Raw genomic sequence first — 25,314 nt, 5'->3', positions numbered from 1 at the left:
TGCATTTCCTGCTACTGCAAGGCATCAGTGAAATTTGTATGGGTGCATATCTAATTAAATAATTATCAGGTAGTTTTTATGTATTTGACAGTATATCTTCACTTGGAAATTATAGTTAATAATCTAATGTTGGGCTCTTCATAATACCAGCCATCTAAAGAAAAGCAGTGTTTTTTTTGGTTTTGTTTTGTTTTTGTTTTTTTTTTTTGAAGCAAAGTAAAAATTAAAGCTTAGTAAAGAAAATCAGACCCAAGTTTGTTATCTTTTTCTAAGAACCATTAAATACCAACATGCATAGTGTGTTAAGATGCAAAGGTCTATGCAGGCTGGTTATATAGAAAGATCACCACTGTTGACCCCAGGAAACGCTTGGCCATTCACTTGATCATTTGCCCAACAAAACAAAGGGTCTACATAGGATTGGTTTATTCATTTCATGAATATTGATTTATTCACTTATGAATATTTATGGTTTTGAAGTTCACATGCTCAGAATAACCAATAGATAAGGGTCAGATAAAAATAATTGAGGGCCCAGGGCATACACTTGCAATTCTAGTAACTCTGGAGGCTGAAGAAAGAGGATTGCTAATTCAAGGCCAGCCTCAGCAATTACTGAGGCCCTGTCTCAGAATAAAATTTAAAAGGACTAGGAATATGGATCAGGGCTGGGGATGTGGCTCAAGCGGTAGCGCGCTTGCCTGGCATGCGTGCGGCCCGGGTTCGATCCTCAGCACCACATACAAAGATGTTGTGTCTGCCGAGAACTAAAAAATAAATATTAAAAAATTCTCTCTCTCTCTCTCTCTCTCTCTCNTCTCTCTCTCTCTCTCTCCTCTCTCTCTCTCTCTCCCCCACTCTTTCTTAAAAAAAAAAAAAAAGGAATATGGATCAGTGTGGTGCTCCCCAGCACCACAAGTAAATAAGTAAATAAATAACCGATTTTTTTTTTCTATGCTAGGGATCAAACCCAGAGTCTAGAGCATGCTGGGAAAATACTCTATTACTGAACTAAGCCCTAACCCCTCTTCCCTCTAACGTTTGATAAATATTTTTGAAAGTGAAAATCAGAACCATTACTAGAGTGAGGCAAGTAAGGCACCTGGAGCACAAAATGTTAAGGAGGCGCCATTCTCAGGGCAGTGCCAGGTGCAGGGTCAACACCCAAGAGCCACTGCCTCTTGACAGTTTGTACCCAAGGCTACTAGTTTGCATCACACTAATCAAGGGCCTGGAAAAATTACCTAATTTAAGTCATAGTTTTAATCAATAAAATTTCAACAATTCAAATGAGCAATTTAAAAAGAGAACAAGTAAACATTTTAAAGTTTCTCATTTTATTAAAGAGCTCTAGCTTGACTTTTCAGCAGTTACTTAGTTATGATGAGGCCGTACATGTTCCTGTAATGTGAATGAGATCACCAACTCACTTGGTGAAAATGAAATTAAATGAAAAAAAGAAAACAGGTAGAACAATTTTTTTTTTCTTTTTTTTTTTTTGGGGGGGGGAGTACTGGGGATTGAACCCAGGGGCATTAACCACTAAACCACATCCCAGCCCTTTTTAATATTTTATTTAGAGACAGAGTCTTGCTAAGTTGCTTATGGCCTCACTAAATTGCTAAGGCTGGCTTTGAACTTGCTATCCTCCTGCCTCGAGCTGTCAGGATTACAGGCATGTACCACTGTGCCCGGCCAAGTAGGACAATTCTAAACAAAAAATTCTAAAACATTTGAAACCTGCCCACAAAGAGTTTATACTTTCTATATTAGTATTAGCTCAAAAATATTGACTTAAAAGTATCTATTCCCATACTGAGAGTTAAGTTGTATTCTAAAGATTTTCAAAACTGCATATTGGCTTCCAATGCTATAAGTTTTTAGTATTTATATATTCAGGAAATAGTTCCATATATTTGTAATTATGAGTTAAGTGTTAGGTGATTTTTAGCCTTAACTTTTCTTACAAAAATAATAGTCTAATATTATGTTTTTTAATAGTTTTTAAATGATATAAAAATACAAAGAGAAAGTAGGTATGAAAAAATAGCATTTTAGGTTGTCTTTTCGGAGTACAAAGTTCAGCTGCCTTCAACATGTTAAGTTAAAGAATTTGCTTAAACCGGACAATGGGAGCACGCCTATAATATCAGCAGTTTGGGAGGTTGAAGAATCATGAGTTCAAAGCCAGCCTCAGCAATGTAGCAAGACCCTCAGCAACTAAGCCATAAAGTAAAATATAAATAAAATATTTAAAAGGGCTGGGAATGTGGCTCAATAATTAAGAGTTCCTGGGTTTAATCCCTGGACCAAAAAAAAAAAAAAAAAAGGATTTGCACTATAAAATGCTAACTTAAAATTTCTATCATAAATTGAGGGTCTGGGGTTGTGACTCAGTGGGAGAGCACTTGTCTAGCATGTGTGAGGCAGTGGGTTCAATTCTTAGCACCACATGTAAATAAATAAAATAAAGGTCTATTGAAAACTAAAAAATATTTTTTTAAAAAATTTTTCTATCGTAAATTGAATTTGAGTTCTCTTCTAAATTCAAGGGTTTTTGGAGAGAGGGTTGGGTTTTTGTTGTTTGCCTTGGTTTTGTTTTGTTTTGAGGTCTATATTGCCCAGACTGGTCTTAAATTCATAAATTCAGGTGATCCTCCCACCTCAGCCTCAGAGTTGTTGGGACTACAGGTATTAAGCCACTGTGTCTGGCTTAAATTCTCCAGATTTTGTCCCCTTATTCAGTGAAACCATAAATCAGAGTGGAGAAAGCTGGGGGTGTGACTCTGTGGTAGAGCACCTGCCTAGCATGCAAGAAGTTCTGTCCTGAGTGAGCACCACCAATAAAAAAAGAAATTCTCTTTGTCTCAGATATTCCACCTGGGGAGAAAAGACAAGATCGCTCTCTTCATAAAATTCCTTCCATTAATGCACAATTTATTATCATGCCTTCAGCTTCTACAGAAAGAAGATCAAAACAAAGTCTGGTGTGATTTCTCTTTGTTTTGTAAAAGTACTTAAGGCAGTCTACTAAATACTTCCACATATATTATCTAATTTAATCTTTACTACAGTCCACTGGTAAATACCACTGTCCCCTCCACCCCCTGGTTACAGATGAAACTGATGCTGATAAGAGTTAAATGATTCAACCATGATTACACACTGTCAAAATTAGAAGTAAATCCATTTTTTTCCCCAGGGGAGAAAAAAGTCTTTCTCCTTAGTTCTGTTTAAACATCAGATTTCAGGAAGAGTTATTGCTTGCATGAGTTCCAGGAAAGTTTTTGCCTCTGTAGAAGAAGTTATATCTTTATTTTTGTCAAAAAAAATGAAAACTTTATAATTTAATATGTTTCCTTTTTGTCTTAGTTGCCAGAAAACTCAAAGCTGAATGCCTTATCCAGGTGTTATCATCTGTTTTTCCCATGTTTTACTTTTGATTCCTTAGAATAACTTTTTTCTGTTTCCTTCAGGTAGGTCATATCTGTTTTAAACTTAAATGTCTTCAAGGGTACTAAGAGTAAGACCTAGTGTAAATAAAATATTAGCCTTAAATAATCAGGTTAAAAAAAAAAAGAGGTAAAAGGAAAACGATCAACTCATGATCTCACTCTTAGTAAACAGTAAAAATTAAAGACATTTAGTTTAAAAGATTTTGAGTATAAGAAATGTACTCTCTTGGAGTGGAATTTTTCTTGAGATTATCTCTCAGGAATCTTAATTAATTACCTTTAGTTTTCATACACTCATATTTGCCTTAAATTATATAAGAGTTCCTGATCACCGGTGAACTTCTAACTCTGCTTTTTTCTGGGTGGGGCGGGGGTGGTTTGTTGTTTGTGGTGCTGGGGATGGAACCCAGGCCTCACCAGTGCTCCCATGCTTGGCAGGTGTACTACCACGAGCAGTACCGAGCTATACTCCCTAGTCCCTAATACTGCTTTTCTTTATATGTCATATTTTCTCAGAAATAAATTTTTGAGACTAGGAAAAGTATCTTGTTTGTTTGTTTGTTACCAGGGATTGAACCCAGGGGCATTTAACCACTGAGCCACACCTATACCCCTTTTCATTTTTTATATTTTGAGATAAGATCTCACTAAGTTGCTTAGTGTCTTACTAAACTGCTGAGGCTGGCGCCGAACTTGCAATCGTCCTGCTTCAGCTCTCTGAGTTGCTGGGATTACAGGCATGCGCCACCACACCTGGCTCCTAATGGAGCTCCAAAAGCCAGGGGAAAGGAAAGGAGGAGAGCTACAGCAAATGGATGGGATTTAGCTTTAGACCAAAGTATCACCTTTCTTCAATTAGAAGAGTAGAAAGATTGTGTGAGGATAAAAGTAAGTTTGGAGATTTGTTGGAATGTTAGTCAGCTTTCCAACACTATAACAAATATCTGAAATAATCAAGTTATAAAGAGAAAAGGTTTATTTTGACCTATGGTTTAGAAATTTCAGTACATGATGGGCCCTCTTGCTTCTGGTTACATCACAAGACATCATATCATGGTGAGAACACATGGCAAAACAAAACTTCACACCTCATAGCTGGAAAGAAAAAGAGGAAGAGAAATAGGCTGGGATCCCACTATTCTCTTAAAGGATATGCCCCCTGTGACCTAAAGACCTGGACTAAGCCCTATCTGAATTGTCTTCACCGTCTCTCAATAGTGCCAAGCTAGAGACCAAGCCTTTAACACATGGACTTTTGGAGGACACTCATCCAAACTCTAACTGGTGGTAATAATTTAAGGAGTTTCTATTTAATGGATGTTTTCTAATGGAAAGAGGCATGAATGGGTCAGAGTTTTGTTTTGTTTTGTTTTAATGTAGAGCAGAACAAGATTATTTATTACTATTATTTGCTATGTAGTAGTAGTGGTGGTAGTGCTTTTTTATTTCACAGGGTTTTTTTTTTCTTATGGCACTAGGGATTAAACTTGGGGCGTCATGCATGCTAGGCCAGTGTTCTACCACTGAGCTGTCTCCCCAGCAGGGCCAGAGTTTTGAGGAAGGAAGAATTTTGAAATAGTTCTCAAATGAATGAGTGGAAGAATTCCCACATTAAGAAGTCATATATTTATAGTGGTACCATTCTGTGTAATTTCTCTTTAGCACCACTTGGCACCCTGGGTGTATAAACATGCAGAAGATGGACAGCTGGATTGATCCCATTCTGCCTTCTACTCTGTGTACATGTTCAGCTCTGTTCTTAAATTGTAAGGCTGGGATTACCTTTATATTCCTTGTGTCACCTGCATTTTTAAATACTGTAGGAAAAGCTAACAATCAGACAGATAAGACTTGGGTTCGTATCCCATCTCTGCTGCTTAATAGCTCTGGATTCTTGAGGTAATAATTTTATCCCTTTAAAATTGTTTTCAGGGCTGGGGATGTGGCTCAAGTGGTAGCTTGCCTGGCATGCGTGTGGCCCGGGTTCGATCCTCAGCACCACATACAAACAAAGATGTTGTGTCCGCCAAAAAATGAAAAAAATAAATAAATATTGAAATTCTCTCTCTCTCTCTCTCTCTCTCTCTCTCTCTCTCTCTCAAAAAAAAAAAAAACATATTCTTTAAAAAAAATAAATAAAATAAAATAAAAACTGTTTCCACATTTGTAAATAAATGTAATATCTACTTTGAAGAGTTGTATAAGGATCAAATAATGTAATTAAGCTCCTGGCATATAACAGTAACTCAAAAAATAGATTCCCTTTCCTCTTTTACACCCATTTCAAAGGTCACTTTAAGTGTTATCAATTCTTCGGCAAGATGGGTCAAAGTCAGAGTGGTGGTCATGGTCCTGGAGGTGGCAAGAACGATGACAAGGATAAGAAAAAAAAATATGAACCTCCTGTACCAACCAGAGTGGGGAAAAAGAAGAAGAAAACAAAGGGACCAGATGCTGCCAGCAAACTCCCACTGGTGACACCTCACACTCAGTGTCGCTTGAAATTACTGAAGTTAGAAAGAATTAAAGATTATCTTCTCATGGAAGAAGAATTCATTAGAAATCAAGAACAAATGAAACCATTAGAAGAAAAGCAAGAGGAGAAAAGATCAAAGGTGGATGATCTGAGGGGGACCCCAATGTCAGTAGGAACTTTGGAAGAGATCATTGATGACAGTCACGCCATCGTGTCCACATCTGTGGGCTCAGAACACTATGTCAGCATCCTTTCATTTGTGGACAAGGATCTGTTGGAACCAGGCTGCTCAGTTCTGCTCAACCACAAAGTGCATGCCATGATAGGAGTGCTGATGGATGACACAGATCCCTTGGTCACAGTGATGAAGGTGGAAAAGGCCCTCCTGGAGACCTATGAAGATATTAGGGGGTTGGACAACCGAATCCAGGAAATTAAGGAATCTGTGGTGCCGCAGTCTGGCTGGGCACAAAATCACGAGCCACCACACAGCTTGTAGATTCAAACAGCAACTCTTTATTCCCGAACTCACACCAGCCGTCTACAATCATGTTCTGGGGAAATCCACGTTCTCTGCCCAAATCCACCCCCACTGGGCTTCTGTCTCCCAAAAAATACTGTCTGAATCCCGTGAGAACTCAAGGGGAACTCAGGCAGCAGGATACGCCCTATTCCCAGCAGGAATAACCTTAAACCTGGAACGCCCTAAACCGGGAACACCCTAAACCCGGATCCGCCCTGGTCCTTGAGCAAGGTCACCTTAGATGCAATGTCACTGCAAAATGTCCTATTTCCACGAGTCCTTCCACTAAGCAACATGGGGTACGCTGGCAAGGAAATTGTCATACCTACTTGGCTAATGGCTCCCAGCACTGTGGAGCTTCCTCTCACCCACCCTGAATATTATGAAGAGATGGGTATAAAGCCCCCGAAGGGGGTCATTCTCTATGGTCCACCTGGCACAGGTAAAACCTTGTTAGCCAAAGCCGTAGCAAACCAAACCTCGGCCACTTTCTTAAGAGTGGTTAGCTCTGAACTTATTCAGAAGTAACTAGGTGACGGTCCCAAACTCGTGCGGGAATTGTTTCGAGTTGCTGAAGAACATGCACCATCCATTGTGTTCATTGATGAAATTGATGCCATTGGGACCAAAAGATAGGATTCAAATTCTGGAGGTGAAAGAGAGATTCAGCGGACAATGTTGGAATTGTTGAACCAGTTGGATGGATTTGATTCAAGAGGAGATGTGAAAGTTATCATGGCCACAAACCCAACAGAAACTCTGGATCCAGCACTTATCAGACCAGGTCGCATTGACAGAAAGATTGAGTTCCCCCTGCCTGATGAAAAGACTAAGAAGCCCATCTTTCAGATTCACACAAGCCGGATGACACTGGCCGATGACGTGACACTGGCCGATGACGTAACCCTGGACAATTGAATTATGGCAAAGGACGACCTCTCTGGTGCTGACATCAAGGCAATCTGTACAGAAGCTGGTCTGATGGCCTTGAGAGAACGTAGAATGAAAGTAACAAATGAAGACTCAAAAAATCTAAAGAAAATGTTCTTTATAAAAAATAAGAAGGCACCCCTGAGGGCCTCTATCTCTAGTGAACCATAGTTGCCTTCAGGAGTTTTCTTGACCCCTGAGAGGGTTGAGTTTGGGGAAGTTGCCCAGAAGAATCCATGTTCTTGTTGACTTTTATTAGCAAAACATCCTGTGTATCTTCTGGAGTACGACGTATAGGATGCCCATTGGGCACCTTCTCTTGGTCACTGTGCTGCTCTTGCTTCCGAATAAAGCGTGCTCTTTCACAGACAAAATAAATAAATAAAATGTTATCAATTCTTCAAAATTAAGAAAGCCTGGCATGGTGGCACATGCCTATAATCCCAGCAACTTGGGAGGTTGAGGCAGAAGGATTACAAGTTCAAGGCCAGTCTCAGCAATTTAGTAGGGCCTAAAATTAGCAAGACCCTGTCTCAAAATAAAAAATACAAAGGGCTAGAGATGTGGTTCAGTAGTAAAGCATCCCTGAGTTCAATCCCCAGTATCAAAAAAAAAGAGGGCGAGAGAAAATCATCATTTTCTACCTCATACCTAATGCCTATTAATATTTTTATTAGTGTGCATAACAGTGTACATCACAATTATGCATCCGTTTTGCCCAATAGAGTGCCAAATTTCTCGTTGTATATTAGCCTTTAGTGCAACATTTAGCATCCAAATACTCATTTAAATGTTTATTAAACAAATTATGGCCCTTTTTAGTCATCAGTAATAATTGCAAACTGTCAAATTGAAAGCTTTAAAAATTGACATTTAATATATCTTCATTCCCTCCCCTTTAAAAAAATATTGCACTCTGATAACTAATACTTTTTTTTGGGGGGGGGGGGTAGTTGTAAATGGACACGATACTTTTATTTTGTTTATTTAGTTTTACATTGTGCTAGGGATCAAACCCAGGGCTCACACAGGCTAGGCAAGCACTCTACCACTGAACTACAACCCCAGCCCCAACTAATACCATTTTTGCTGGACAAAGCACATAGCTCTCCTACACCCAAGAACAATTCCAAAGAACTGTCTGAAAGTAGCCAATAGGAAGTCATGTCTGGAATGTTTGTCTAGAATAGAACTGCTCCTAAACCTCAGGACATAGTAGTCATAGCCACAGCAACCTCTAGCTTATTAAGCCTCTAAGGAATAATATATATTTGTAGAATAGAAGACATTTGTTTCAGGCTGAAGGTGTAGCTCAGTGGTAGAGAGTTTGCCTTCCATGCATGAGGCCCTGAGTTCAATCCCAGGACCACACACAAAGAAAGAAAGAAAGAGAGAGAGAGAGAGAGAGAGAGAGAGAGAGAGAGAGAAAGAAAAGACATCTATATCTGCTGTCCCCTTATTCAATGTTTCTACCAATAACATCTCTCAGGGATCATAGTCATTTCAGTTAGCATTTAACCAGAATTAGTCAACCACTCTTTACTAAGTTCCTAGAATGTACAAGGCCCCATACTTGCCTGAATGTTGGACTGACTCCCATTATCCTAGATAACTTGCTTCTATGGCAGTGTATGTGGCTCAACAAAAGAAAACAAACCCTGCAGTCAGCCAGGTTTCTTAAAAGTGAAGTCACAGTATAATTATCATTCTTTTATGGTATGTTTATGTTCCCGGATACTAACTCATATGTTCTTTGTGATTTCTCGGAAGATTTCAGGGACATTTCAGCATCTCAAGTGCCCCTTAGGCAATCTACTTCTTAAAGAGTTCCAACAAATTGCATATTTTTATATGTGTGTCACTCTTTTTGGTTCATACTTAACTGTTTTGAAATTTTCTTAAGAATACCTTTTTACGTGTTTTTCTTATACACCTATGTAGTTAAATTTTATAGTCAGCATGACTTAAAAAAAAAAAGAAAGAAAAAGAAACAGAAAGTCTGTTATTTTTTTCCTTAAAATAAAATTACTTTTCAGGTTCATACATTTCTCATCAATAGTGGTGCTCTTTAAGTTAAACTTTTTTTTTCTTTTTTTTTAAGCTGGAGGGTGTAACTCAGTGGTAGAGCACATTCCTAGTATATGTGAGACTCTGGGTTTAATCCCAAGTACCAAAAAAATTTTAAATAAATAATATTTTTTTCAACTTGATGGATATAAGTTCATATTTTATTTTTATTTACTTATAGTACTGAAGATCGAACCCAGGGTTCAATTGAACTCACTCCACCACTGAGCTACACATCCCCCACTCCTTTTTATTTTTTATTTTGAGACAGGGTCTTGCTAAATTGCCAAGGCTGTCCTTGAACTAGTGATCCTCCTGCCTCAGGCTCCCAAGTTGCTGGGATTACAGGATATGTCACCACACCCATTATAAATGAGTATTTTAAAGAAAGTTGTGAAAACCTAAAGCACACATACATAGTGTAAGTTATATTTTCCCTATGAAGTTTTAGAATGCTTAGTTTTTACATATAAGAATATGTGAATTCACATCTGAGAAAATTTAGGGAATTAAAATATTTTAAATTTGTATAACTTCTTTCTCCCAAATGGTTTAAAATGCTTTCAAATCAATTATGTTATAGCACCCTACTCAGGGAACAGGGGGATTGCAAGTTTGAAGCCAGTCTAAGCAACTTAGCAAGGCCCTGAGCAAGTTAGTGAGACCCTTTCAAAAAATAAAAAGAACTAGAAATGTGGCTCAGTGGTTAAACATCTCTGGATTTAAAAAAAAAAAAAAATTTACTACTGTGGAAAATGAAGACTGTTTAAATCAAATGGCGGTGGCAGGGGTGATTTTTCTTTTTGATGAATTGCTATAATACTGTCTTGCTGGTAGCTGAAGGAGTTTCATATTTTCTTTAGATGTCATTAAGCACTACAGCTAGCTCTTGCTATATGAATTCTACCATTTTGCTAGCACTGATGTGGCTCTTGGGTCCCTACTTCATTAAAACTCTTAACTCCATTCATATTAATTTTTGTTACAAATCTTATAAAGGGGACGCTTTTAGGTATTTAGATCCACATTCTATTTAAGGCCCTAATATTTGGTTTTCATACACTGTCCAAGCCCATGATGGCCGCCATCTTGTATTGCTGTCACTCAAAGGCTGGTGGCCCCTTTTTCCCAACATGGGCAATAAAAAAATCATGTGATGGTCTTGTATGCATTTCACAGAAGTGGCAACTCACTCTCAATTGTCCATTGTGTCATATGTTAACTCTCCTCAGATTTTTTTTTTTTTTTAAAGAAAGAGTGGGGGGGGAGAGAGAGAGAGAGAGAGAGAGAGAATTTTTTAATATTTATTTTTTTAGTTCTCGGCGGACACAACATCTTTGTTTGTATGTGGTGCTGAGGATCGAACCCGGGCCGCACGCATGCCAGGCGAGCGCGCTACCGCTTGAGCCACATCCCCGGCCCCTCTCCTCAGATTTTAATTGCACTGAAGACACTTTCAGATTGTATTCCATAGACCATGGAACTTATACAGAACTTAGTAGAACTAGGTCAAAATTGTTTTGGTTTCTATAAGTATTTTGGCTTCTTCTTTAATTGTTTCATCATTTATAAAATTACAAATACCTTTGTTGTATCTTGTAAGTAAAAGTCTGTCTTATATGAAGCAATATAATATCTCATCATAAAAATATTTTCTCTGCATATATATACCCTTTTAATTTTTATATCACATTTTCACATCTATAATGGATCATAGAGACCTGTCATTTTTAGTTGTTGTTTTTTAAAAAATGAAATGTATATTTTTCCAACTTCATTTTAGAAGTTTGCAGTACATTTTCTTGTAACTTGAAGTATACTTCTCTAGAGCCAGGCACAGTGGCACACACCTTTAATCCCAGCAATTTGGGAGGCTAACGCAGGAGGAGCACAAGTTTGAGGCCAGCCTCAACAGCTTAACAAAGCCCTAAGTAACTTAATGAGGCCCTATCTCAAAATAAAAATTTTGAAAAAAGGACTGGGGTTGTAGATCAGTAGTAAAGCACCCCTGGGTTTAATCCCCGATTAAAAAAAAAAAAAAAAAAAAAACGGGGGGAGGGCGATATTACTTCTGCTTTTTATCAGTAAAGAACAAGTAAATGACCTCTTGCTAACCCTGTTTTATGACTCTTAGAATAGTAGCAGCTTATAACTAACCAAACAATTCTAGGGCATAAGGACACACAAACATATGCACATGCACACAGACCTTCAAAACTCTGAGATAAGTGTCTGGAAATGTGTAGTGGTCAGGAAAAAAACACCAGCAACCTGAGATAATCATGGTCATAATTGTCAGGGATCATATTGGCAGTATTTTGGTATAAACTTACCAGTCATTGATCCTGTATCAAGAAGCTATGACTAAGAGGAAAATGCTAGGAATACAACATGGATACGGCATAGGCCAGCCACACTCTGCCGACTAGTACTCAAAGTGGAGGGCAGAGGTTAGAGACTGAAGTTGATGCTAAAAATTAACAAAATATGCATCAAAATCTATCAGATTATATTAAAACTATATAGCATGAATACTGTTATAGATGAATACTGTTTTAGAAGGAAAAACAGTACACTTGGTCAAAAAGCCAGGCATTATGGGGACATGATTGCCAGAAGGCAAAGATGGGCATCTAGTCAGAAATCCAAGGTATTTGGTAATGAGATGAGGTCAAGGGTCTAGGCAAAAGAGCAGAACAGAATCCAGTTCCCACACTCTGTTCTAAGTCAACAGTGGCAGTAGATTTCAGCTCAGGAGTCTACTTCAGTTTATTAACACTGGCTTCCTCTACCTGCATCACTGTTGAGGTGGACCTTAAGATCATATCCAGACTCAGGAAAGAATGTTTCACGTGGTTAGTTATGTCCCCGAGGCTATGACTGCACTGTTGTCTCTGTTTGCTATCACTTGTAAACACTGGAGCTCTCACTAAGCCTTCAGTCAGAAAGGTATAGTTCCCAAAGTGGTTGTCATCTCATCACAGATGCATTAGAACACCGAGTAGCTAGACCTTGTCCTGTTCTGCCTTCACCAGGACTTCTTTCTTTATTCTGTTCTGGACCCAAACTTTTAATGCTAGGAAACAATCTAAGGAGAAGAATCAGGATGATGAAAGAATTCTTTTCAGTCATAAGAGAGATGAATGAACTGGAGATGTTTAGAGAAGATAAGGCTTAAAGAAAGATAAGAAATTCAAAAGAAGCAATAACAGCACTTGTTACACACGTCTCCAAAGACTGGGATTAAAACTGAAGGAGACACCTTTCGTGTTGTTTTGTTTTGCTTTGTTTTCAGTTTGGGTCTTGATTCGTTTTTTTGTAATTTAGTAAGGAAATGCTACATTGATGGCTAATTTGGCTGATTTTTCAAACCTGAGGTCTGTGGCTATATGGTCTGAAGAGATGTGTTATTTTTTTAAATTGACATATAGTGTACACATTTATGAGGTATAGTATGTATAATTCAATACATGTATACAATATGCACAGAGAAGATTTTTAAGGTGTGTATAGAAGTTAGGTTAAATGACTTGAAGATCCCTTCCAGACTTGAATTATGTGTATCGAAGGCTTTGATAGAAGGCAACTGCATTGTTGTATAAATGATAGCTTTGAACCCAGAAAGACCTGCATTTGAATGCTAGTTTCACTTCTTAGTAGCTAAATGAACTTGGCTAAATTTCTGAGCCCTCTAAGACTGTTTCCTCATCTACAAAATTGAAATAATATCCATCTCTTGGCATTTGAGTGAAAATTAAGTTATTTCATAAAATACTTAACACGAAGACATTGTAAATACTCAGTGAGTGTTAATTCCTGTCTCCTGTCTTCCTCCCTCCAGACCTAAATCATTATACACTTCCCCTGAAGTGAAGAGACAATAGTAAGTGAGATTAGCCCATAAATGAGATCCAGCATTTAGATGAGGAACTGTGGAAAAAAGCAGTTTGCACTTGCACATATTGATACCATTCTCTGAGTGTTGCCTTAAAAAATGTTGTTTGCTTTGATAAATATATATATTTAAGACTATGAGATGGATGGCTTTGAATAAAATACACATTTTACCATGGAGCACACCTGTAATTTCAGCTACTCTAGAGGCTGAAGCAGTAGGATACCAAGTTAAAGGCCAACCTGGACAATTTATCCAGACCCTTTCTCAAAAATGGGCAGGGAATATGGCGCCCTGAGGTTCAATCCCAGTACTACAAAAATAAAAATAAAAAAAATAAATAGATAAGCTTTTTTGTTGTTGTTGTGCTGGGGATTGAACCCAGTGTCTCACCCATGATAGGTAAGAGCTCTACCACTGAGCTACATTCCCAACCCTTACCTATTTTTAAAATTGGGGGGATTTTTTTTCCTGTTGTTTTGGTTTTAGATCTTGGGACTAAACCCAGGGGCACTTTATAACAGAACTACATCCCCAGTCCTTTTTATTTTGAGATAGCTAATTTACTGAGGGCCTTGCTAAATTTCCAAGGCTGGCCTTGAACTTGGGATCCTTCTGTCTCAGCCTCCCCAGTTGCTAAGATTACAGGCATGTACCCCATTTTTGTAATGTTAACCTGTTCAGAATCCCTCCTGAGCCCTGCTCAGTGGTGCATGCCTATAGTCCTCTCAACTCAGGAGGATGAGGCAGGAGATTCAAAACCTTAAAGCCAGCTTCTGCATAAATTTAGCAAAGCCCTCAGCAATGTAGCAAGACCCTGTCTCAAAATAAAAAATAAAAAGGGCTAGGGGTGTGGCTCACTGGTTAAACTCCCATGGGTTCAAACCCTGGTTTTAAAAAGAAAAATCCATTTAATATACTTAACCTACCAAAAATCATAGCTTAACTTAATCTACCTTAAATGTGTTTAGAACGCTTATATCAGCATACTCTTTGAGTAAAATTATGTAACAGGAAGCCTGTTATATATTAATGTGTCAAATATCGCATGTCATACTGAAAGTAAAATAACAGAATGGTTGTATGGGGACTCACCACTGACACATTTTTTAATACATTGGGCCTGAAGAATGTATTGTCATGGCAGTTCCTGGTTGAATGGCACCTGGGGCTCACTGCCATAGCCCAGCATCACAAAAGAGTATTGGACCATATATCACTAGCCTAAGAAAAGATCAAAATTCAGAATTCAAAAATACAAAGTCCAGTTTCTACTGAATGCATACCTTTTCCATTACCATTAAGTCAGAAAATCCTGTTGTAAATTCGGGGCTGTCCGTAAATGAAAGACCACTGGATAGTTTAAATGGATGGACTATCTGGTATGTGAATTCTGTCTCAATAATGTTTTTTGGTTTTTGTTTTTGTTTTTTTTATTGAGGATTGAACCCAGGGTCACTTTACCAGTGAGCTACATCCCCAACACTTTTTATTTTTTATTTTCAAACAGGGTCTCACTAAGTTGCTAAGGGCTTCACTGAGTTATTGAGGCTGGCCTAGTACTTGCAATCTTCCTGTCTCAGCCTCCTGAGTGACTGGGATCATAGGCATGCACCACGGTTCCCAGCTCAATAAAGCATTTTTGAAATTTTAATTGATAAAATTATAATAATTGTTGAAGTGAGTGAGTGATAGAAACTGGGCATTTAATATTGTTATGCTCTCTTATTGTCATGTATGTAAGAAATAAATAAAAGAAAGGAAAAAAAATATTGCTATGCTCTCCACATTCCGTGTCTTTGAAATTTCCATAATAAACCAGACGTGGTGGCACACACCTATAATCCCAGTCTCAGAAGGCTGAAATAGGAGGATCATGGGCTGGTGATATACTCTGTTGGTAGATTGCTTGCCTCTCAAAAAAAAAAAAAAGGAGGATCACAAGTTCAAAGTCTTGACAATTTAGCAAGGTTCTGACTAAAAATAAAAAATAAAAAGAAATTACTGGAGATGTGATTCAGTGGAAGGGCACCTTGGGTTTAATTCCTAATACCAAAAGGAAAAAAACAAGAAAATTTGCATAATGAAATACTTTTTTAAGATAACCTTTTAGATGAAGTTTATCCAAAATGTGTGTGTACTTGGCTTAAAACAAGATTCGTTTTACCTTGTGTTTCTGTAAGCAAGAGATATTAGAATTTTCTGACTTATTTGTTATGATGCGTTGTTATCCCTACATAAAAGCACTTCCATTTAACCTCCAGTGGAGCACATAGTTCGCATTATACTTGTCAGAGCTATTTTCATCAAGAAATGCTATCTATGTGTCCCCTTGCCAACATCTTTGCAGAGTTTACAACTTTGAGCAATTTATTGGCATCAACTATGCAATAGTGTTAAACAGCTGCTCTGCAGTTGAGCTGTTTTAATATGCCACCACTCTCTTCAAATAGTTAATATTAAATGACCAAGATATGTGCTTTGGAATTCAAGAAAGCAGTTTATCTCTCTCACAGAGACTGTACAGTAACCATCATCATCATCATCATAAGAATGTCCTTTCCTTTAACTCTTCCATTTTGAAAATGAATTATGTCTGCAATATAACTTCTGTACTTTTGTTTTACTTTTATTCTGGGTTTCCATTGTACAATCAGACACACTTCTTCATTTGTTAATATTAATGCATGATTTATTCATTCTTATAGTTATGATCATTTTGTGTGTGTGATATACTAGAATTACAACATATATTATTAACTTTTTTAAAAAAAACTGGGGATTAAACCCAAAACTTTGCACATACAAAGCAAATGCTGAACCACTGAGCTAAATGCCCAGCCCTATTATCTTTTAAAATTAGTATATAGGTTGGTAGAGTATTTATTTGCCTAGCATGTGCAAGGAATTGGGTTCAATCCTCAGCACTACAAAAAAAAAATAGTATAAAAGCATATCTGAGTTAACTAATGATTATTATAATGATATTATAAATCAGGCTGTGTTATAGAATAATATCTAAAGATCTCAAGCAGGTGGTAAAGGAAAAGAAGACTGAAGCAAGGCACATTTGCAATATTTGAATTTTTACACTGAACAAGTAGTGCTTCTACAATTTTAAAATATTTGAGTTCTTAAAAATGTTTTTGGAAATGACTTTCTAAAATGGTGAGGCATCTGTCAGAATAGGCTAGGATGGGCCAGAATTAAGGGACTCCAGATAGGGGTGTTCCAATCTCATGTGGATTAGAACCCTCCACATTTGTCATTTGAGGGAGAGAATCTGCTTTCTTCCTAAAGTTCCTAGAGTGAAGCCCCTAGACAGATTGTCTTGTACACTATATTTAGAGAGACTGTACTTAACTGTGTCATTCAGATGAATGGCCTATGGCAGAAGAAAAAAAAAAAAAACATGTTATCAGATTCTTCATTCATAAAGTGAACACAACTAAATACTAGAAGAAAATTGATAGTACAAAAGAAAAAGAAAATCAAAATACATAGAAACTGACCCCCCTTACCCACAGGGCGAAAATGTCTGGAGCAGAAAATATCTTACAAACTATTGTAATTTCTTCAAAAAGATTTGAGAAAGTAATATTTCTATAAGAATCAGTGAACAACATTTATGATTTTTTTAAATGGCTAAAATCAAAGACACAAAGTTTTTATAAGTAAAAATTCCATTAGAGCCAGCTTGGTGGTGCACACCTACAACCCCAGCAACTAGGGAGGCTGAGGCAGAAGAATCACAAGTTCAAAGTCAACCTTAGTATCTCAGGGAGCCCTAAGCAAATTAGAAAGACCCTGTCTTAAAATAGAAATAAATAAATTAAGAGGGCTGGGGATGTAACTCAGTGGTTCCCCTGGGTTTACTCCTCAGTAGCATGTGTGTGTGTGTGTGTGTGTGTGTGTGTCTCCATTAGAATGATATCATAAAAGTCAAGGAATCCACACCAATTCAGTTGTGCATACCTGAAATCCCAGTGACTTAGGAGACTGAGACAGAAGGATCTCAAGTTTGAGGCCAACCTCTGCAAATTAGCAAGGCCTTCAGCAAGAGCATGTCTCAAAAAAAAATTTTTTTAAAGGGGGATGGAGTGGAGTGAATGGTGATAGAGCACAGTGGTAAATCACCACTAGGTTCAATCCTCATTACAAAAAAAGAAAGAAAGACTAGTAGTCAGGGAACCCTCCTAAACTTAGAAAAGTGTAAAAAGATGGAAATAAATATGAAAAAGTAAATTAAATAGAAGATAGCAAAACAAAAGAAAGTACAAGGAAGTAAGATTCAGATGCATCATAGTTCTCAGAAATTTATTTTAGAAGACAAACAGGTAATACTGTCAAAGCACAATATTTTCCATAATACTTTCAGAAATTCATAAAGTGTATGTTATTCAATAACACAGTTTGTAAGAAATAATAGAACTTGCCAAGATGTACAAAATTATTTTTTTCAGAATAATGACTGCACATTAATCTTTAAAACAGTCAGTAGAAAATTGATCCCATTAAACAGTGTGATTAAGAAGCTAGGCAGGTACCAAAAAAAAAAAAAAGAAGAAGCAGCAGCAGCAGCAGCTAAATGATCTTAGGTAATAAAAAAAAAAATGATTGTTTTTATCAATGAAAAAAGAACAAGGCAGAAACTCCAAGCAGAAGAAAATGTCTATAATAAAGTCAAGGTGTAAATAGGAACCTAAATAAATGCCATGATTTTAAGCAATTGATGAATATAAGAAAAAGAATCCAGTTGAACTTGACATTCTTCTTTGAACATCATAGGTTCTGCATCTAATCACATACTGCTCTGCAATAAATGGTATTTACAAATCATTAGACACTTCTACAAATACATATACAGACCAATCAGCAAACAACAGACATAGAAGGGAAAAAGCAGAATCAAAGGGAAATGAGGCCAGGTGCAGTGGCTCACTCCTGTAATCCTAGCAGCTTGAATCACAGGTTCAAAGCCAGCCTCAGCAACTCGGCAAGGCCCTAAGCAACTTAGCAAGACCCTGTCTCAAATAAAAAAGGTCAGGGGATGTGGCTCAGTGGTTAAGTTCCCCAGGATTCAATCCCCAGTACCAAAAAAGAGAGAGTGTGTAAGACAGAAGACAAGAAAAGGTAGGGAAATGCAATACAAAACTCAAGTTTAAACAGTAAGACCAGAATCATAAATTGAAGAGGGAGCCAGCAACCAGTAGACAGACCAAAGGATAAAAACAAAGCAGGTTAGGAACAATCCAGAAAACTGTCAAGATGACTTCATCTTACCAAAAGATTCTGTTTTATAGGACAAATACATTTTCTAATTCTGGCGTATTGTGTTGTTTACTATTGTTTGTTTTCTCAGTTTATGATTGGCATCTTGTGAATAATGATGATTTCATTGTAATAGTAACATTAAGTAGGGAAAGACAATTTATGCCCAAAACATAGATAAAACATATTTAAATACTTCCATGGCTAAGATGACCCAACATTGTAAAGAAGCCAGTTCTTCCTCGTTTTTTTTTTTTTTTTTTAATTTGGCATAATCTAATACCTATCTCCAGAAATAATCTAGAAAAATACCTCAGTCATTAAGCACTAAAACAGTGTGACGTGGTGCATGAATAGACCATTGGAACAGAGTTTAAAGTGTCTAGAAATAAATCATATACTTATGGAAGTTTAGCACATGATAAAGATAGCATCAGTAGAGAAAAAAAGTCTCTCAGTACACGATGTTGTTACAGGATAGTCATCTTGGGAGGAAATGTGTTGAATCCATACCTTTCACCATGAGCCAGGATAAATTTCAAACAGACTGAAGATCTAAATGTTTATAAAAGTGAAGGAAAAAAAGAAAACATAAAAATTAAGGAAACATGCAGAATGTCATAAAAGAAAATCGACATGTTAAGCTACATTATAATCAGAAGTTTTGCATAGGGAAAAAAAGACATAAACTAAAAAAATTGCCACTCAATGATATAGGGCTAATTTCCCTTGAATGAGCAGAATCATAGGTTCAAAGCCAGCCTCAGCAACAGCTCCTTGAAATGTATAAGAAAATGACCATTCACCCAGTAGAAAAATAGGCCAAGGAGATCAACAGAAAAGGAAATATCCTTAAATATATGTAAAGCTGCAAAATAAACATACCTAAATACTTGTCATACTGGCAGAAATCCAAAAAGGTAACACAAGCATACATTTTATCAATTAGCAAACTGAAGCTTATTGAACCAGAGGAGGCTGCCTAAGTTTACCCAGTTAATAATAGCATAAAAAATAAATGTGTCAGGGCTGGGGCTGTAGCTCAGTGGTAGAGCACTTGCCTCACACATGTGAGGCACTGGGTTCAATCCTCGGCACCACATAAAAATAAATAAATAAATAAAAGGTATTGTGTCCATTTACAATTAAAAAAATTTTTTTTTAAATAATAATAGATGTCTTTGACTTCTAGCCTAATACTGAAATATTCTACTACATGTGCTTGACTCTGTGTGTTCAGTATATGATGGCATTATAGGTATTAGTTAAAGTGGCATTTTCTTTGTTCAAATTTACCATTGATATAAAAGGGATCCAAACATAATAAAACTTAAAAATGTGTTCTAAATATTATTTTGGTATCCACTCTAGCTATATGATCCTAATAGGGATTTTACAGAATCTTCTTGTTTTTAAAGTGTTCCTTACCTGGATTTCAGAAACCATGCTAATACTACTAATACTGTCAGATGAACAAAAATACTGCTGTGATCCTAAAACCCCAAATTGGGGTTATCCTACTCTCAATAAGGCAAAAACATGAATTTCCCTTCTAATCTCCTGACTAGCATCAGGGGTGATCTGCAGGCTGGACATGGTAGCACACACCTATAATCTCATTGACTTGGGAGGCTGAGGCAAGAGGATCACAAATTCGAGACCAGCCTCAGCAACTTAGTAATAAAAATAAAGATAAAAATGTCTCAAAAAAAGGACTGGGGATGTGGCTCAGTGGTTAAACGCTTCTGGGTTAAATTCCTAGTACCAAACAATGGGTGATCTGCATCCTATACCTGCTCTGACGCCAGCCACAGAAGAAAGCCTCCTCTAGGACACTTGGGGGCCAAAGCCCTCTGCCTCGCACACTCTCAACTCCTTCCCTTTTTCTTTTCTCATCACCATCCCCTCTCCCCTAACAAATATAACCTCTAACTAACCTCTCCTTTACTGTATTTATCTGTAAAATGCCAGTACATTGTGTTCAAGGTAATTTTTTTCCAATTATTTCATGTCAAGACAGAAAAGTTATGGCTAGTGAAAAGATGTTATTTCCGATAGAAAGTTCATTTGCAAGATGGTAGTGGGGAAGGGAGTCTCATGAAAATAAAAGGGAAACCAATGGAATAGAGAAGGGGGGAACCAAGGGGAGGAAGAAGATGAGAGAAAGAGGGGGGGAAAGAAAGTTCTTCATTTGATAGGCTGGGACCTCATCTACCCTTCCTTTCTGCTTATTTTGGTGAATAGAACAGGAGCTAAAATAAAATCTACCATAACACCAGACATGATTAACAGTGACTCAGTATATAACTTCACTGTAGAGGAAAACATAACTAATATAATCTTGGAAGGGAAAAAAGGGGGTCCCCAAAAGGCCTAAACAATAGTATATGAGTTTGGTAATTTCTGAAACTATGCATATTCTCATGTGCTTGGACCAAGCCAGCCCAGCACTGCTTCTTCCAGCTCCTCTCCTGGCCCTAAAATCTATTAAGGTTATGTGGCTTAAACTCGGCAGCTCTGTTTTAAAATACCCACTCAAGCTAGATGGTTCTAAATAGAACTAATGACAGCCAGAAAAGAAAGGCCTGTAGGAACTTGCTCTGACACAGAGCTAATGTCTATAAACAGATTAGTAGCAGAGAACAGAGTATCTTTCTATTGCCATAAGGTTTGTGTCTTGGCATGAAGATGAAATAAAATAATAGGAAAAAATTACCTAGTATATAGCCCATCACTACTCTGCAGATAAATAAGGTAAAGGAGAGTTTAGTCTGTCATCTCTCCATATATTTGTGTTTAATGAATCAGTTTAGTAATTAAGTATTGTGCTAATGTTTGTCTCAGAGGGGAAATAATGCACAGAATAGACTTGCAAGAAGGAATGGGTGAAAATTCTGATCTGAATTCGTCAACAAGTTTAGCAACAATGGGCAACTGAAGGGCTGAGGAGATGGCTCAGAAGTATAGTCCTTGCCTAGCATATGGAAAGATCTGGGTTCATTTCCCAACACCACAAGAAAGAAAGTAACTGAAGCCATTTATCATTTGTAAAAGGATAAGGGAATAAAACAAGTAAACAAATCCTGAAGTATGTTATTAAACTTACTGTTTGAACTGGTGATTAGTAGCCAAGAAAAAATTATTTGGGGTTCTTTTTTTTTTTCTACCATCTTCATATAAGATTTCATAAAGGACTTGGTATAGTTTAAAAGGGAGAAACAAATATTAAACATCTAAATAATCTAAACAACAAATGTGTAGAAAACACACCACACCAATTACCTCACAGTCTTTGGGTGTGAGATACAGGTATCACACAGGCGGATGCTCCACAGGTGATTCCAATGTGCAGACAATGTGCAGAACCATTAGAGTATAGTTGTCATACTAAAAGTAATGTCAAATTTGTGATTGTAAGATCCGTGTGTGTGATGATTGTACATTAATATTTTGTTGTCTTTACAACTTTCCTCATTTATGTAGTATAATTACATCAAATATTTCTTCTACTTAAAGAAAAGTAAGTAAATATTTTAACATCAATCATCATTTGTCTCTTTGCCAAAATCATACTTGTCATTTTCTTGTTTTTGTATATCAACAGGAATTGGCAGCAATGAAACAGATTCTCATTAGTATGCGTAGTAAACAATCTGAAAACAACTTACTTCTTACTAAAACAGAATCAAAAAATCTGACAGAAAATGAGACATCAAAGACTTTGAAAATGCCTAAAGAACATGAAGACAATATATTTATACCCAAGCCAACACTCTTTGTAAGTACAATTAAAAATATGTATAATTTCATTTCTGATTTTCACTAAATATATTGTAGTTAAATTTTTTCTTTTCATGCATGTTGGCTTTAAACTAATTTTAATAGTTTTATGCAAGGGCCTTGAAAGATCTGAATTCATCCTTTTTTTCAGTGTGTATCTTATCTCTCTTACAGATGATACTTGGATTTTATGTTTCTAGTTAACATATTGGACTCGCCCAGAAATTATCCTAAATGTGACACTTTCTTTCCCCCGCCTCCAGGGACTAATTATAGGGGAATCAGAAATGCATTGTGTATAATGTAGTCATTTATGTAAGAATAAAAAGGCTGAAAAATAGCACCTGTTCCCTCTTATTTGTAAAATAATATATTTTGTTCTGAGTCCCTCATGAAGTATAAAAACCAATCATATTAACATAAACTGAAATGCATTGTTAGGTAGACATGTATATGCACAGAAATTAGTCAAAGAAAAAGAAATAAGTAAATTTTGTATTAAAAGAGAAATTAAGAAATATTAAATTATATACTTAAATAATAAATGGAGATAAAAAAACAACAGAATCAAAATAGTAACATTATTAAATATTTTACTTCTATATGGCTTCCCAGTTATGCCTTCATTTCTCAGTGATTTTTACCTTCTAAACATAGAGAATCAAAGGCAGAAAGATTTTCTCTGATATTCTGATTCAGTGAGTCTCCAGAATTTTAATTTTAAAAAAATTTCCTAGATGAGCATAACAATAAGTATGGGAACTTCTGATCTAACGCATTCATTATACATGCAGATAATGCTACTCAAGATCATGATTGTGTAATTCAACCTCCTTTTTATTTTTTTAATCTCATTTTTTAATAAATGAGAGAAAGTTTCGATCTCAATCAAATAAAGAACAGCTGTACGGATCCACTCGGCAATAATGGAGACTAAGCTGACAGGAAAGAGAAAGCAAGAAACTTCTGCTGACCAGCCTGGACACAAGGCAGCTCCAGGGATTCAGCAGCCCTGTCCCGGATCTTTTCCTCTGCAGTACATCAGCTTCTCTTTGTTTCTCTCCTGGTTTCTGCTTACTCACAGTTTCCACTTCCTCATTGCCTTGTTCATGGCCCTTGTCTTGAGACATCTTTCTGTGCATCCTTTCCATATCTGCTGTCTTGGAACCTAGCTTTTGCTGCATTTTTCAGGACGAAGAATCACATTGGCGCAGCTCCCCCTCACTGGGTGGTACTCTCTTTTGGGCAAGACCTCCTAAAATCATTAGTCAGCCAGCAGAATGACTGCCCTTACTGGTGAACAGGTTCACATGGTACCAAATTTAGCTACTTAGTGCTATTTTTTTAGGGGGACTATGGCTAGGTTTTCCTCAGAAAGTGGGCTGGAATTATGGTGACTGTTATATTGTAATCTACAGGAAGAGGGCAGACCAAATGCATAAACAATGAGAAAATAAGCTCCAATGAAAACCACAAGATAGAGTCGAATATTTAAAACTTATCACAACTCTCACAGCCAGGTGTGGTGGTCCACACCTGCCATCCCAACAACTCTGGAGGCTAAGACAGGAAGATTCCAACTTTGAGGCCAGTCTGGGCAACTTAAGGAGACACAATATAAAAATAAAAAGTTAGAAGGCTGGGGAGGTAATTTAGTGCTAAAGCACCCCTGGGTTCAGTCCCTAGTACCAGAGGGAAAAAATTCCCTGATCTGCTTTTCTGAACCTTCTCTTTCCAAGAAGTAATAACCTACTCCTTTTGAACCTGCTTTTCCACATTTCTGACTTTAACTTGGTAACCTGATTGTGATTTCCTGAAATCCCGAGTGCAGCCAGTACATGAATAAGAGTAAGATTTCCCAGTATCTCAAGATCAGGTTATGCAGTGAGGATAAAACTTAAGAAGAGTCACTATATAAAGTGTTAATTAGGTTGTTTTCATGTTTTCTTTTTGCTTCTCTGTATTTTCTATTTTGTTTTCTGATAAAGTTTATTATTTTATAATAAGGGAACATTTTCAAAGAGGTTTATGAGTTTATCTGCTCTCATTAAAACTGAGAGGTGGGCTGGGGATATAGCTCAGTTGGTAGAGTGTTTGCCTCACATACACAAGGCCCTAGGTTCAATCCCCAGCACCAAAAACAAACAAACAAACAAAAAAACTGAGAGGTGATACTATAGACCTTTCAAATCAAGATTATGTACTAATGCAAAGTTATTAAGTGGACCAGGTGGTAGCACACACCTATAATCCCAGCACCTCAGGAGGCTGAGGCAGAAAGATCATGAGTTTGAGGCCAGCCTCAGCAATTAGTGAGACCCTAAGCAACTTAATGAGACCCTGTCCCAAAATATTTTTTTAAAGGGGGTGGGGGGGCTAAGGATGTGAATCAGTGGTAAAGAGACTCTGGATTCTATCTCTAGGACCCAAAAGAATTAGTAATGAGGTTTATGTAATTAATACACTCTCAGCCTGTTTTTATCTATAAATTAGGAGGAAATTATATGAAATTCATTCTGGACTTTCTGTTCTAACATTCTGTGATTCACTTTGGACATCAATTTTTTTTTTTTTTTAAAGAGAGAGGAGAGGGAGGGGGAGAGAGAGAGAATTTTTTAATGTTTATTTTTTAGTTTTCAGCAGACACAACATCTTTGTTTGTATGTGGTGCTGAGGATCGAACCCGGGCCACACGCATGCCAGGCGAGCGCGCTACCACTTGAGCCACATCCCCAGCCCTGGACATCAATTTTATTTATTTGTTTGTTTATTTATTTATTTGCAGTGTTGGAGATTTAACCCAAGACCTCATATATACTAGACTGATTATATTTTATATATATATATCAGTTTTTATACTCTACTGCTTAACTATACCACCAGCTCTATTTTTTTTTTTTTTTTTTTTTTGAGACAG

The 25,314-nt window shown here is 37.0% G+C and overlaps 1 protein-coding gene and 1 pseudogene across 2 annotated transcripts in view; both read left to right on the top strand.

The window, feature by feature from the left end:
• Pibf1 (progesterone immunomodulatory binding factor 1) overlaps nucleotides 1–24,740 on the top strand; it is a 211,053-nt gene extending 186,313 nt beyond the window's left edge. The window contains exons 17-18 of the mRNA XM_048801245.1: nucleotides 22,222–22,395; nucleotides 23,268–24,740. Of these exons, the coding sequence (XP_048657202.1) occupies nucleotides 22,222–22,395; nucleotides 23,268–23,324 (231 nt within the window). The 3' untranslated portion in view covers nucleotides 23,325–24,740. The remainder of the gene's footprint in view (nucleotides 1–22,221; nucleotides 22,396–23,267) is intronic.
• LOC107153215 lies at nucleotides 5,658–7,758 on the top strand (annotated as a pseudogene). The gene is made up of 2 exons (XR_001504885.2): nucleotides 5,658–6,379; nucleotides 6,809–7,758. The product of XR_001504885.2 is annotated as a 26S proteasome regulatory subunit 4-like (transcript).
• Nucleotides 24,741–25,314: the final 574 nt, after the last annotated feature.

Source organism: Marmota marmota, unplaced genomic scaffold (genome assembly GCF_001458135.2).
Source record: "Marmota marmota marmota unplaced genomic scaffold, marMar, whole genome shotgun sequence".
NCBI lineage: Eukaryota > Metazoa > Chordata > Mammalia > Rodentia > Sciuridae > Marmota > Marmota marmota.
The sequence above is the reverse complement of the archived record's forward strand: the minus strand, read 5'-3'. Positions and strand labels throughout refer to the sequence as shown.